The sequence below is a fragment of the Eulemur rufifrons genome, chromosome 3 (genome assembly GCF_041146395.1).
Source record: "Eulemur rufifrons isolate Redbay chromosome 3, OSU_ERuf_1, whole genome shotgun sequence".
NCBI classification, from domain to species: domain Eukaryota; kingdom Metazoa; phylum Chordata; class Mammalia; order Primates; family Lemuridae; genus Eulemur; species Eulemur rufifrons.
This window is the reverse complement of record NC_090985.1, coordinates 86,036,651-86,051,138: the sequence shown is the minus strand read 5'-3', so window position 1 is coordinate 86,051,138 and position 14,488 is coordinate 86,036,651. Positions and strand designations below refer to the sequence as shown.

At 37.9% G+C, this 14,488-nt stretch overlaps 1 protein-coding gene across 1 annotated transcript in view; it reads left to right on the top strand.

Annotated features, from left to right (window-relative positions):
• PREX2 (phosphatidylinositol-3,4,5-trisphosphate dependent Rac exchange factor 2) overlaps positions 1-14,488 on the top strand; it is a 276,900-nt gene that overhangs the window by 226,843 nt on the left and 35,569 nt on the right. The window contains exons 36-37 of the mRNA XM_069465531.1: positions 13,373-13,439; positions 13,685-13,875. Of these exons, the coding sequence (XP_069321632.1) occupies positions 13,373-13,439; positions 13,685-13,875 (258 nt within the window). The remainder of the gene's footprint in view (positions 1-13,372; positions 13,440-13,684; positions 13,876-14,488) is intronic.

Below are 14,488 nucleotides of genomic sequence, written 5' to 3'. Positions count from 1 at the left end.
CTCAGACAGATCTTACAGTACTTTATCAACAGTAAGAACAAGGGAGGAAATCTTTCAAGTCTCACATCATTTACCTCTTCATTTCTACCTTATACAACATGGCAGAATCTATGATCAAGACAGTTCTCTCTCTCCTTCTCTCTCTCTTTTTCCCACTCCTCTGGTCTGTCTCCTTTCTCTCCTCCTCTCTGCAGGGAATTAAGTTAACTTTGGACAGACTTAAATCCCATGATCTAAATGGGTTATTCCTTTTGTCACCCTTGAGATTCTCCTTACGCCTTAAAGACCCTGCTTTCCCTTTGCCTGTCTAATGTCTCCTTGTCCTAATGTGCTCGCTAGGGTGCTGTTCCAGCTCTCTGCTAAACCTCTGTAGATCCCTCACCACACTGGATTATAATTGCCTGTTTATGTTCCTCTTTCCCGAACTACGCCAGGGAGTTTTTCGCAGGTGAAAATTATCTGATTCTCATCTTTTTATTCCTGGCACCTGGCACTGTGTCTGGCTTATGACTTCTTTGTTTATGAACAAATAAATGAATAAACAAATCTGGAGTTTAGAAATATACTGATTTGGTTTCCTGAGAAGAAGAAAGATGACCTAGGAAAAGTTTCAGAGTGAGAATAGTGAGGCAAAGCAGAACCTAAGAAAACAGATGCTTAAGTGGTAGGCAGTGAAGAGGAGCCCGTGGAGGAGACAGGTTGAAGCAACAAGGCAACAGGTCAAGGTCAAAAGTCTAAAGGAACAGCGAATTTGAAGGAGTGTGTGCTATATAAGAAGAGAGTCAGGTAATGATGTCTGGAAAGTGTCCCCTGGATTTGGCCAATGCAGAGTCCCAGGCATCAGTAGAGGGAATAGCTCTAGTAGTGTGCTCGTCAGCTGAGCAGAGTCGGTTGAAGGTTTGGAAGAAGGATTAGCAAATTGGACTTCTTTGGAAGAAATTTTGATTAGAAGAGGAAGTGAGTTATTGGACTGTATCCAGAAGGAACATGGAGCCACTGAAGATTTATTTATTTTTCAACTAGAATGAACTTGGTCAAACTTAACATTCCTTTGGAAGAAAGTATTGCATGAGGTTGTCCCTTGTTAATCATTATTGGTTTTTACTTTGTCCTTAAATTATTTATTTTTGATTCATTTAACAACTATGTACTGAGCAAGTACTCTGTGTTGGGCAGTTTCCTAGGTGTTGAGCATATGGTGGTAAACATGCTAAAGTCCTTGCCCTCATACCGATTATGTTCAGTTCTAAATATTTCTTTAAAACTTACCTTTGATCTCTTTGCTCATCTGAAGAGTGAAGTTACCAAAAGGGATTCTCGAGGAAGCTTCATTTACTTAATTTATTTCTCTTCCCATATTCACTATGTCTCTAAATTCTGCTAATGACATTTTTCTAATGTCTGTAAATCTATATTTCTAGGCCTGTTACATTTTCCCTGGCCTTCCCTCTGAAGCAGATGTCTACAGCTATTTATAAGACGAGACTCATTCCTGAATGATTGTCTGCCTTAATATCTTAGAATATGGTGACAATTCCACACTGCTTTAGCTGATGTTCATTAAGCAGTTTGAAAGTTTAAAATAGGGCAGAGACCTGGTTTATCTTTCTCATTCAGTTATCTTTTTTTCTATGATTAGTATGGTTCATAAGAGAAATAGTGAAAGTGTAATGTATGTTTTGTGATGGAGAAAATTTATAATGGTTGACAATTTTTGTCTTTACCAACAGCTACCATTTGTGATAGATGATTTTCAATACTTTTTGATACAGAAATCTTACTCGAAAGAAACACATTCTGCTTGGAAATGGTTTAGAGCTGTCATTCTTCAATACTTTTTGGAAATTATTAATGATTATGCACTTAGTTATTCAACCAAAGTATGTTGAACACTCACTGTGTGCCTGGCGCTGTATAGGGTGAGAGGTAACAGAGATAAACTAAACGTTGTCTTTATCTTCAAGGTACTTACAGTTTAGTGGGGAAAGAAACATGAAAAACTCCTTAAGATACGAAACGATAGATACTGAATTGAAGGGTATAAGGAAGGGCCATTGACTTTAAAAATACAAAGAAAGAAAGGGGAGGCGATGTTGAAGATGGTCTTGAAGAAGCTAACATTGAGTGACTTACTATGTGTCAGGTACTGTACTTAAAGACCTTGAATTTTTCCAAATAAAGGAAAGCTGAGTGTTTTATAGATTCTAGTGGAAAAACATACAAGCCAAGAGTTAGACACTTAAAATTTCGGTATAATAGTATGTAACCATGTTTAATCTTTTCTTTTTTGGAACTGAACGAGCATTTTGCTGTATCATTTCTTGCTAGAGTAGGTAAAACAGTGCTTCTATGAGACTTTCAAGGGACCTGAGAGTGTTTTTCTCTTGATTATACTGTTGGTAACTGAGGGAGGGACTGTTAAACATTCTTACTCTCTAATTTTAAGTTATGATGATTGTTAAATACTTTCAAGTTCTGTGTTTCAATGTTAGTGAAGTTTTAGCTGATATTGAAAGCTTAAGGAGAATTGTTCTTGTATACGAAGAGTCCTTTTTTAAATGTGTATGATTATTTTATCTATCTTTTAAATTAAAATCTTTAATACATTTTTTTCCTCTATTAGGTCACATATATATTTAGTTGCTTCATAGGCTGGTAACTGCAATGCTTGCTTTCTAGCTCTCATGAGGTAACGTGCAACTCAGTTTAATACCACATTAAGTATTAGGCACATGCTGTGTGTCAGGCACTGCCTTAGATTATGGGATAATAAATTGTAAAAATGGGTGTCTGCCCACCAAGAGTGCACAATTTAGCACAAGCATCAGGACGAGTGTGATTCAATATAATAGAGTTAAACTTGTTTCCATGGAGTTCTCAAGTCATATTTGTACTGGGTTTTGAAGGATCAGTAGAGTTCTGCCAAGCAGAAGAAGGTGAGAGGGAATTTCAGGCAGGAGAGAACAACACACAAGAAGGTGGGGAAGCTTATACATGGAGAGTGTGCTAGGGGAACCGAGCATGAATATGTCAGGGTGCAGTGCTGAGAGATGGGGTGGGAAGTCTGTTGGTAAATAATTAGGAATGTTCTCAAATGCTAGGCTAAATTTCAGTCTTTGGGCCATGGAGAAATTTAGATAATTTTAAAACAAGATAATGAAATGATCATATCTATGCTTTACAAAGGTAATTTTGAAAGGCATGCTGGAGTTAAATAGGGTGTACAGAGAAGGCATGGTAGGAAAGGAGCTGACCCATCAACTTACTAGTAATAGTGTCATGCTAGGACTTCTATGATTTTAAACCTAAAAAGTTATTCTTTGTTATGAAGACGAAAAACTGTCTTGAAATATAATTATAAAATTAAATAGAATTATTTAAAAAATAAAAATACTACTTGACTTTAATGTTTTCCTAGGTATAAAGAGATTTTTTTAATATTGTGGTTAAACCTTATTACTTGAAAAGCCTTTCTTACTTTAAAGAATTTGCTTCTCTTTCTCTCCATTTCCAGAGATTGTGTTCCATAATGGCAGGACATGGTATTGCCGTTGGAAAATATGTGTATATGCAGTATTTTAACAGTAGATGGCATCCGTGGTAATATGTACATATCGTAGGTGCAGGAAAAGAACTATCACCCTAGCAGACTCATGAAAGGGAGAGCAAAAGTCAAAGTGGTGTAAAGGAACATCTGGAAAGCAGAGAATAGGACTTTAACCCAGTCAGGTCACTGATGGAAGGTCCTCAAAAAGGAGAAGAGTGACATGAGATTATCGACAGCAGTAGGGAGTGGTGAGGTCCGTCTGTACTACCTCTAACACCATAATTATGTTTTCAGAGCATAAAAGGAATCAGAGGAACGCTTTTTTTTTAACATGGAAAAGTCTTGCTTTTTGTGGTCATGCATATTGTCTTATTAACCTTCTAGCAGGTTTTTTTTTTTTTTTCTTTTTCAAAAGTCAAGTCAAATTAATTGGTACTAGGCAGTTCTATCACAACTGTAACCTTAGGTGCTCCATTGTTGACAGGCCAGAAGACATCCAGACAAATCCGAGGTTATCTCATTATCCAGAATTTCTCTTCATGTAACTTTAAATACAATGTATTCCAGAGAAGTCAACTGATGCTTATGGCCATGGAAGGTGGGCGGGATGGAGGTGCAAATTAATATTCTCCCACCTTCCCACTCATCATGTATTCTTTACCCACACGTGGCCACAGGTTGGACCTGTCTGGTGATTTTCATTTATATAAGAGATCAATGTCTTTTAATGAGATTTTGCATAGAATTGTTTTCCTACTTTCAGTGCTGTGGTCATCAAATGCAGTTTAATAACACTACTCATGAGACACCAGTCACATCTTTATTCAACTACTGTATTTTTGTAACAATGACACATCTAATCATGTTTATGAATGATACCCATAATTGACCAAATACTTCTACAGTTTTTTTTAAGTGCAGTGTTACTGCTAAAAGATAAATTATTCATAAAATGCAAAAAGCAACCTGATAACAGTTTAGAATATTTGGGGTAGAAAGCAATATTGGGAGAAGTATATATGTGTCTAATCAACTGAGAACTTTCTGTAAATGATTATAAAAGTAGAGGTGGTCTCGTGAGTAATGGTCTGGAGAAGAGGCAAGGATATAGCAGCCATCTGGGCTGAACTGTAGTTCCTCCTTATTTATAAAACATTAGCTGCTCTTATGCTTTAATCATCTCTCTTAGAAATGGAATATCCTCCAACATGCCCAGAAAAAGGAAAAGTTTGCCAAATGAGAAGAATGTCACTTTTGTCCTTGATTGAACCTCTGTGCATCTTCTATGACAAAATAAATTGGTTTAAATATTTAAATGAGGCCGTTGCATTGTCTCCCTTTCTGTGAAGAACTGATCATCCCTGGAGCCCCACCCTGACCCTATGGAGCTGGGGTCATTTACCCATTTGATATTGCATTTTCCTAATTCTTAAATTAGCACATTAACTTGCATAACTCTGTATAAAACAATCTCACTGTTCCCCTAACTTGTTTTCTTACTCGTATAGCAAACATCAATTCCCTCTTTATATTACCATGGTCTTGTTAGGAATGTTGAATGATTCTTCGCATTTCTAGGGTCTCTTGCAGCTCTAAATTCCATAAATTTCTATATTTTATGAGTCATGTGTTTCTTCCCATTCATTCTTCTGTTTTTTTTTAACTGGTAGCTAAATGTTTATTTTATAGCACTTCTTCACTGCTTAACAAGTTAATTATAATTCTTTGGTTTGATCTTTAATTTCCTTATAATACGGATCCAGGTGAAGGGGTGAGGAGAAATTTGCCCTTTCTCTCAAAAGTTCACTGAAAGATCAACTCACAATTAAGGAAGATTTATAAGGGAAAGGTTTATTTCCCATGTGCATGGGGAGACCCACAGAGTGACTACTCAATATCCCAAGGAAGTTGAGTTATTTTTACACCTGTCCTTTTGGAGGGGAGGGCGTTGAGGAGTACAGGTGATTCTGTTTAGGGGTGACAAATGGTGCTAGGGAGGATGAATGCATGGGGAAATAGTTTGACTTGTAAGTGATTCTCTTTGCAAAGTAAATTAACCTGAGCAAATTAAACTAACCTGAGAGACAGGTATTACATTTAAATGATTTGGGCCAGGTCTGGTTGCATTCTTGATCCTCCTTCCTGCAATATATTGAGGTAACAGGGAGAGGAAGGGAAGTCAGTTGCCCCTTTTGATCTTCTGATAGGTCAGTCCAGTTTATGCAGATAGAGAGAAAGCCCCCCTCCAATGCTTTTTGATTGTTAATGGTCTTCAATTCAAAATATTTTTTATACCAAGGAGTAATATTTTGAGGTGAAATTTCCTGAGCTCCTTCACAGGCAGTAGCCAGTGTTGTTCTCTCTCCCTACCTTACACGAACCTGCTCTTCAATCCAGTTGGTTCTGTTCATTCTATACCTGCTCTGTTGTTCCTGGCACGACTTCCACCTGAAATGCTGCTTTCTCATTTTGACTTGTCAGAATCCCATCCATCTACCAAAGTCCAACTCTTCTGCCATATTCTTATGTAGCCTTTCTTCTATAGACCTAGTGACTCTTTGCACCTTTGAATTTACCTCTGATTTTGTGCCTTGCATTATAAATACCTATGTACATGTCTTCTTGATTAGACGGTATGCTATGAATGCCAAGATTAGTTTCATTGTAGTTATTTGGTTTGGATATATGTATATCACACTTATTGTAACTTATGATGTTTGACACCACTGTCACAGTGAAGCTTGCTGTAGGCCAGCATGAAAGGAAACTTACTGTGCAGCTCCTATAAAACAGCAGCCACACTTGCAAAACAGTCTTAATAAAATTTTCTGTATTCAGACAAAGGACCATGACTTCATTCTTACCAACCTCAGAAGCATAATAAACTATGGTTTGTTTTGGCATTAAACCAATTTTGCTATTAACTTTTCCCATAAAATTTGATTAAGGGGCATTGTAAGACTTTTTTAATTAGGGAAAGTGCATTAGAAATTTATTTCCTGTCCACAGTTTGTCAAATTCTGGAAGATACTGAAGTTCTATGAATACCCGTAAACCTTATGGCTTGTAAAATATCTGGCTGAACAACCGTTTTTCCCTGATAGGAATACTTGAAATTAGTTGCAGCCTCAAGTCCAAATACTTATTTTAACAACTAATTGAATTAAAAAATTTGGTGGCTGTGTGTATTACATAGGAGTATTGAAGTGGCATTATTTCCTGGTTATTTTCTCTGGACTTTATCAGTGTATAGTTATATTTTATAATGTTTTGTTGTTTTCCATAATCATGGATTAACAAATATTAACTACTGGGACATGTCTGGATGAGTCAATGATATAACTCTGAATTTTCAGTAAACCCTTATTTCCTAAGAGTATTTTGAATGGTTATATCGTTAGATGTTTTTTCTAATTTATTTCTGCTATGTAGCAGTTAGGAAAAGATAGATTGTTGCTAAATAAAGTTTCATTGGATGTAGGCTACATTTTAAACCCATGAAAGTTATTTTTCTAACTTATTTTCTCTTCATCAAATGTCTATTTTTTTTCTTTAAAGATTTTGCCCCATTGAATAGTTGAAGATTTCTATCAAGTCAATTTAAGTGATTATAGCAGAATCAGATCAGCATGATCTAAACTGCTATTAACTGGCTGCTGGGTCAGTGACCATTTTTATTATTTTAAGGAACATCTCTTTCTGAAAGAAGCAAGAGTACTCAGTGTGGCCAGCCGTTTCTGTAGCGATGCTTTCCAGGTGGTACTAATGATGTATGGGCTGCGGTGGCAGAATATTTTCTTCTCAGATGATTCGAGGTTTAGAAGAGCTGCACCTGGTTAAGCATTTAAATAACAGTCGTCTTTTCTTTAACCTAAAAAAGGTTCTTTTCTTTTTAATCCTAAACCTCTATTTGTACTCTGATCATGGAGTTATATAGATTCCAAATACCTAACTTGATTTTCATTGCTTAACATGTGTCATACATATTTTATATTACTTCTAGGGAGAGCAGAAGGTCATTGGCCTTAATTTTATTTCTTACTAGGGGTAAAAATTCTCCAAGAGATGCTTCTCACTGTGTGCACCTGGGTAACTGTTATTGTTATGTGCTGAATGAGTCGTATTTGCTTATCACAGTACTGAGCACTTCGTATACATTAATTTAATTTCAACATTATGCTATCTGTACCTTCAACAATTCTAATATCCATTTTGGAAATGAGGAAACTGAGACCCTGAGAGGCTAAATAATTTGCCCAAGGTCCTGTGTACTCTTTCACCATGTTGCTCTTTCTACCAAGAACAATTGTGGAAAGACACGAGGACACATGATTAGGGCACCTTTGTGGGTTGTGGCTTTGAGGCTCCATCTCTGTTCTGCATGTAGCAATACTTTGTAAACTATGAACACAGAAAATGTATAAGTCGCAGCTGAGCTCAAAAACACTTTATCATCTCTGTGGCCCAAGAATGGAAATGAAAGGGAAGTGACAAGTTGGAGGCTGCACTGGGGTCTCCGGCCTGCTGGTCCCTGGAGGTGGACAGACGGGGCCGGGACCACTTTTGCAGGGGGATGGGACATAACTGTGCTTCAACACTAGGTGGAATTCCAGAGCCAGACCATAGGGGACTCCACCTCTGAGTGAAGGCTGAAAAATCTGCTGCCCACTGGTGGTTGAGACTACAGCTTTTGTGACGCTTGGCCCTTAACGTGGCAGGAGGAAGCTGGCATGGCCCTAAACTAGGAACTGAACCAAACCACTCACTAGTTCAGTGACATGACTGATAATAATCCAGATGTCAACACAGTGTAATACTCACATCACTGATATAAAACTGCTTGCAAAAGCGTGATTCTGGGCACCAAACCATTTTTAAGAGAAGGATGATGAGAGAGAGAGAGAGAGAGAGAGAATGGAGCTGTATCAAAAGACTAAATAATTTTAAAATCTTCCACTTCAAATGAACTTACAAAATGTAATTCCAAAGCACATCTAGAAACCTAACACTAAGGAAGACAGCCAACAAAGTAGACCATTAAAAATAAATTTGTCCCAGAAGAGTTTAGTATATTGAAACAGCCTGGCCAAGGACATTTGGGGTGGTGAAAATATAAATAAAGGAATGCCACTGTAGGGAGCAAGGCCCCTGACCCCATAAAGGTTTGCTGAAAAATCACTGGCTTGAGACAGATTGTTTAAAAGGAGAAAGACATACAAATTTATTTAACATGTATACACGAGGGCCTTCAGAATGAAGACCCAAAGTTATAGGGGAAACTTTCCATTTTTATGCTTAGATTCAACAGTATGGACAGCTGTGTGGAAATATGACTGGACAAGAAGGGTATGATCTAATGCTATAATGGTAGGCTGAGTGGGGAAACCCAGTAAGGCCTTTCTAGATGCTTCTTGGCCTCTCTGAGCAGCATTCCTTCCTTCTGGGTGTGGGGAACAGCCCTCTCTGGAATGGGGGGTCTTATGACCTATGGTCAGACAAGATAGGTCAGATAATTACCTTATGGCTAGTTTTCACATAGAATAATTTTAGATTTTATGACTGGCTTTGGGAGGAATGGATTCTGGCTATTATGACCTGGTTTGGGGAAGAGGAATTCTGGTTTCTATGGCTAGCCTCAGGGAAGACTGGGACTGAGAGGCAGGAAGACAGGAGAAGGTCAGAGAAAAACTTTTGCTTCTGAGGCTGTTCCTGAAGCCCTCATCATGGGGTACTATTTTCTGAGCCCCAACACCATCCCTAAAGAAAGGCAGAAAATCCTGAAACAAAAATAGTCAATTACCTAATGATTATATATTTACAAATGCTTTTTAAAATCATACTATGTTCCACTTACTCTTACAGGTGCTGAAGATGCAGGAATGAACAAAAGTAAATAATAAAATATGGTATATGTACACTATAGAATACCACTCAATTAGTGATCTAGCACCTCTTGTATTATCCTCCAAAGTGAGGTATCGCAAGAATGGAAAAATAAGCACCACATGTACTCATCATCAAATTGGCATTTACTGATCAACACTAGGTGCTCACGTGGTAGTAATATTCACTGGGTGTTGAGGGGGTGGGTGTGGGTAAACTCACAACTAATGGATGCGGTGAGCATTGTATGGAGGAAGGGCACGCCTCTAGCCCTGGCTTGGGAGAGGCAAAGTCAAAAACTGTAACCAAAATGTTTATACCTCCATAATATCCTGAATTAAAAAAAAATCCATAAAATAAATAAAATCCATATCTACAAAGAAGATTTACATTGTAGTGTGGCATTTACCTTTTGGTGACAGAAATGAAATAAGAAGAGGTAGAAATCTTAGAAATGAAAAAGATAGTCATTGGAATAAAATTTCCAGTAGAAAGCGCAGACTCCAGGCTTGACACAGAAACAGAGTTGCTCATTTGGAAGATACTACTAAGGAAATCATCTAAAATGCAGGGGTGTGAAGTTAAGATGTTAAAAGCAAGTGTGAGGGGGAGAAAACATGAGAATGTGTGAACATATGTCTAATGGAAGTTCCAGAAGACAAAGAAAATAGAAATGGTGGTGGAAAGACAATAGTTGGAGAGATAATGGCTAAGATTTTTTTTTTTTTTTTGAGACAAGGTCTTGCTGTGTTGCCCAGGCTAGAGTGCAGTGGTATCATCATAGTTCACAGCAACCTCAAACTCCTGGGCTCAAGCCATCCTCCTGCCTCAGCCTCCTGAGTAGCTGGGACTATAGGTGCTCACCTCCACGCCCAGCTAATTTTTCTATTTTTTGTAGTGACAGGGTTTTGCTATGCTGCTCAGTCTGGTCTGGAACTCCTTGCCTCAAATGATCCTCCAGTCTTGGCCTCCCAAAGTGCTAGAATTATAGGCATGAGCCACCACCCCAGGGCTGGTAAGATTATTTTAGAATTGAAGACAAGACTCCTCAAATTGCAAGTACACTGTGAGGACCTATTTGGTGAAGGAGCCCAGGAAATTTCACTAGCTGGATAAATAACAATAAATCTACACCTAAACACTTTGAGATAAAACTTCAGAACATCAAGGATAAAAAGGAAATCTTAACCTTTCAGTGAAAAAATATAGGCTAGACCTAAAACAATGACCATTAGACTGAAAGCAGATCCCAAGAGCAGTACTGAAGGGGAAAAAAGCTACTGTCAGTCTAGATTGTAGAACTTTATGCCAGAGTATACCAGTGTCAAATGCTGACCAAAAACATTAATTGAACAATCAACTTTAAAAGTTGAATATTCTCGAGAAAGTAAACCTAGAAAAGTGTGCGATTAAAAAAAAAAAAGGAAAGAGGAGCAGAAACTTTTAAGTCATTAAATTTAACTATTTAATTTTTGCTGTGAAAAGTAATAACAAATTTCTATGCCAAAAGACAATAAAACTACATGAAAGTCAGAAATGTGAGCAGGCAAATAAAAGAAGAATAAGAAACACAAATGGCCAACAAATATATGCAAATTGAAAATGGAAACTCCAAAGAGTGAAACTCTGATAGCATCCGTGTAAACAAGGATTTGGAAGGATGGTCATACAGCTCGGTACCTCCACCTGGGCCTGCGTGCAGGTGACCTGTGTAGCGCAGAGGTGGTAAGTGTGAGCTTGAGGGTGGTCTTTCTTCTGAGGAAGGAGAGATTGGGACACGAATGGGAGTGGAGAAGGGTGAACAACTAGGGGCTGGTAGCTGTAATGTTTTATTCCTTTAAAAGGTGAAGTAAAAGGGCAAAATGCTCAGCTTTCTTAAAGCATTGTGGTGCATATGTGGGTTTTCATGGTATTATCCTAATGAATACAATTGAAACAAAAAGTCGCACAGAACTTTCAGAAAAACAGGAATTTTGGGATACAGCAACAATGTTTACGAAACGGCCAGTTTTCTGGCAATGAGGCAAGCTACGTGGCCATTTCCCCTCTGTGGTGCTCAACTCCCTTAGAATAAAACCTTCTCAGGGCCTGTAAGGCCCTCGGCGTCTACCCTTTCTGCCTCAATTGCTCTTGCACTCTGCCCTAGCTCCAGCCCCCTTGCTTGCCTTTTTGCCTCACACAATTCAAGTTCATCTCCTCTTCTGATAACAGCATTCCGCTTGGATTATCTCCTTTGGATACTGGGGAAAATATAGAAAATTTTTAAATGATAGCTCAAATACCTTTGATTTTACACACAGAAATGATCTTTCAATCTCTGATTTTGCTCGCGGTGTAGTGCTTTTAGTAGAAACTAATTCACCCAGCAAAATGGAACTGTATTTTCATGGCACTTGATGGACATTCCACTTTGCTGTGGCTTGTGTCACTATAACTCAGTCATTGTGATCTGGTCGCTGCCTGGGGTTGCTGTAGCCCCCACACCCTGGGCAGCTTCTATGTGCTCAGGAGCGGTGTGTGGCCGAGGGGACTGCAGGTAGTACCTGGAAGTCTCATGGGAGTGCAAAGTGACGTACAATGAGTGACAGCCAACCTTGGATTACGATCTTCTTTGGGGGACGGTTTAATCTGTATTTTAGACAAGATGCTAATTCTCAATAAGGACAAGCATAATTGTCAGTGTGGAAATTACTCTTTAAACTTAAAGCTTGTTTAATTTAAAGTATAAAACTTGACTAATTCACATTACTTTATCTTAAAAAGAAAAAAAAAAAAAAAACACCAGACAACTCTACTAGTAAGTAATGGGACTAGCACTCCGTGTGTGTGCAGGACTCACAAAACCAGCACATAGGGCTTAAAGTTTTCCCTCTTTAATTTTGCCCAATACTACCTGTGAATTTGACAATAATCTCCCAATACTTTGAAATCCTCAAAGGTGCTCTAATAGGTTTTATTTGAATATCTAACTCACTAGTATTATGGGACTTATTTTGTTCCATCAATATTAAAACTTCACATCTTAGAACTAATTTCATCTCATCAAAAGTAAAAACTAGATAATTAATGTGAAGGTATTGTATGCCATTGAACTGTACACTTAAGAATGGTTAAAATGGTAAGTTTTGTGTTATACTGCATATGTTTGACCATAATTTTAAAAAGTAGATACTAGGTAAATAGAACCTAAATGTATCCTGTCTCCATATGTCATTCCTTAACATTTCTGTTTAGTGTTGAGCCACAAGCAAAGCAAACACAGCAATAATTCTTTGGAACTGCATGTACTTACTTGCAGGTCTTTAGGATTCCACCTTGTATATTAAAATATTCATTTCCATATTACATCCTGGTGACAAAAAGGAGCCATTGTACCCTAAAAGAGAGTTTAACTTCTGAGCATAGCTTAGTGATGGAAAGAATTGCCTAAGTATTCTGTTTAATGTTAGGTTTTTTGACTATTAGTTTCGTGACATTAAATCTTTACAATAAATGAAAACTGGGTAATGTTCTCCAAGTCACAAGAAAATATATTTCTTCAACTTTTTAATAATATTAATTATTGCAAATATTGATAAGCATTTACTATGTACTGTGTACTGCTCTACACATCTTATCTGCATTAACTCATTTAATCACCTTGGCAACCTCAGGAAGTAAAAGCTAATGCTATCCTCAAATTATTAATACAAATGAGAGAATTGAGCATAGGCGAGGTAAGTGATCTCTCTAATACCGCACAATGTGTAATGGAGCTGGTGGTGGCTTTAATCATTTTTTTAATGGAAGACTATTGACTTTTGTGCAACCCCAGTCTTCTAGTGCTCAATGCTTTTGTTTATTCACTTGTTTTTAAAAGAAAGTCAGTGAAACTTGAATGTCTTTGTGTATTTTATGTTTTCTCTAACAACAAATGATAATTTCTTCTTTGGATTCTTACAGGGCATTCTACTTGGACAAGTCCAACTCACCACCAAACTCCACTTCCAAAGCTGCCTATGTAGATAAGGTAAAAAAGATGATTATGTTTATTGGTGCTTTATTATTTACTTACCTCCCTTATTTGGTTTTTCTGCTATTATTCTTGAGGAATGAGTAATTATAAATATTTGCAGTCTCCAATTCTGTTATTTCCATAATAAAATAACAGTTTAGACCCTTCATTAAAAGGCATAACAACTGTGCATTGTAACCCATCTAAAAATATTTTACTAAACATGTTGAACTTCATATTTTCATCACTTTTTTCTGCAGCTAATGAGGCCTCTCAATGCCTTGGATGAACTTTACCGGCTGGTAGCCTCGTTTATCAGATCCAAACGCACGGCTGCCTGCGCGAACACGGCCTGCAGCGCCTCTGGAGTTGGGCTGCTGTCGGTGTCCTCGGAGCTGTGCAATAGGCTGGGAGCCTGTCACATCATCATGTGCAGCAGCGGCGTCCACCGGTAGGTGCCCTTCCCACCTCGCTCGCGTCTTTATTATACCGCATTTTATTTGATGATTCCTGTTTGCATTTTGGCTACACAAAATTAAAACTGGAAACATTTGAAGGACTTATATGTATTTAGAATAAGATTCTGGGTCTAGTTCTCGTATTTCAGTGACTATATAGTCATACAAATGAATGCAATCCTACATTTATATCATTGTGGCCCAGAATTTTGTCACCTTTGCATTTCTATTAACGAATTTGCATTTAAGGTACAAAAATGTGCATCCATTTTATTCACTGAAGGAGTTTGCTTAGTAGGAGCTGAATCAACTACTAACTAGCCCAACACAACTGGCTTTTTCACGGCACTCGATAGATATTCCACTGTTCAGTAGCTCAGATCCCTATAACCCAAATGTGAGCTAGATAGATGCTGCTTTGGATTTGCAACTGCTTTCCAACTCCTAGCAAAATCATGGTTCAGTGTGCCCTCCCTGAATATGTAAGGAGAAATCTTCGATGGATCCTATTCAGGTGGCTTATCTTGGCAAGTGTGTACTGTCTGGGGCAGCTAAGTAAGGCGCACGAATTCATATAGCTACATCAGTCTCATCAGCCTCCAAATG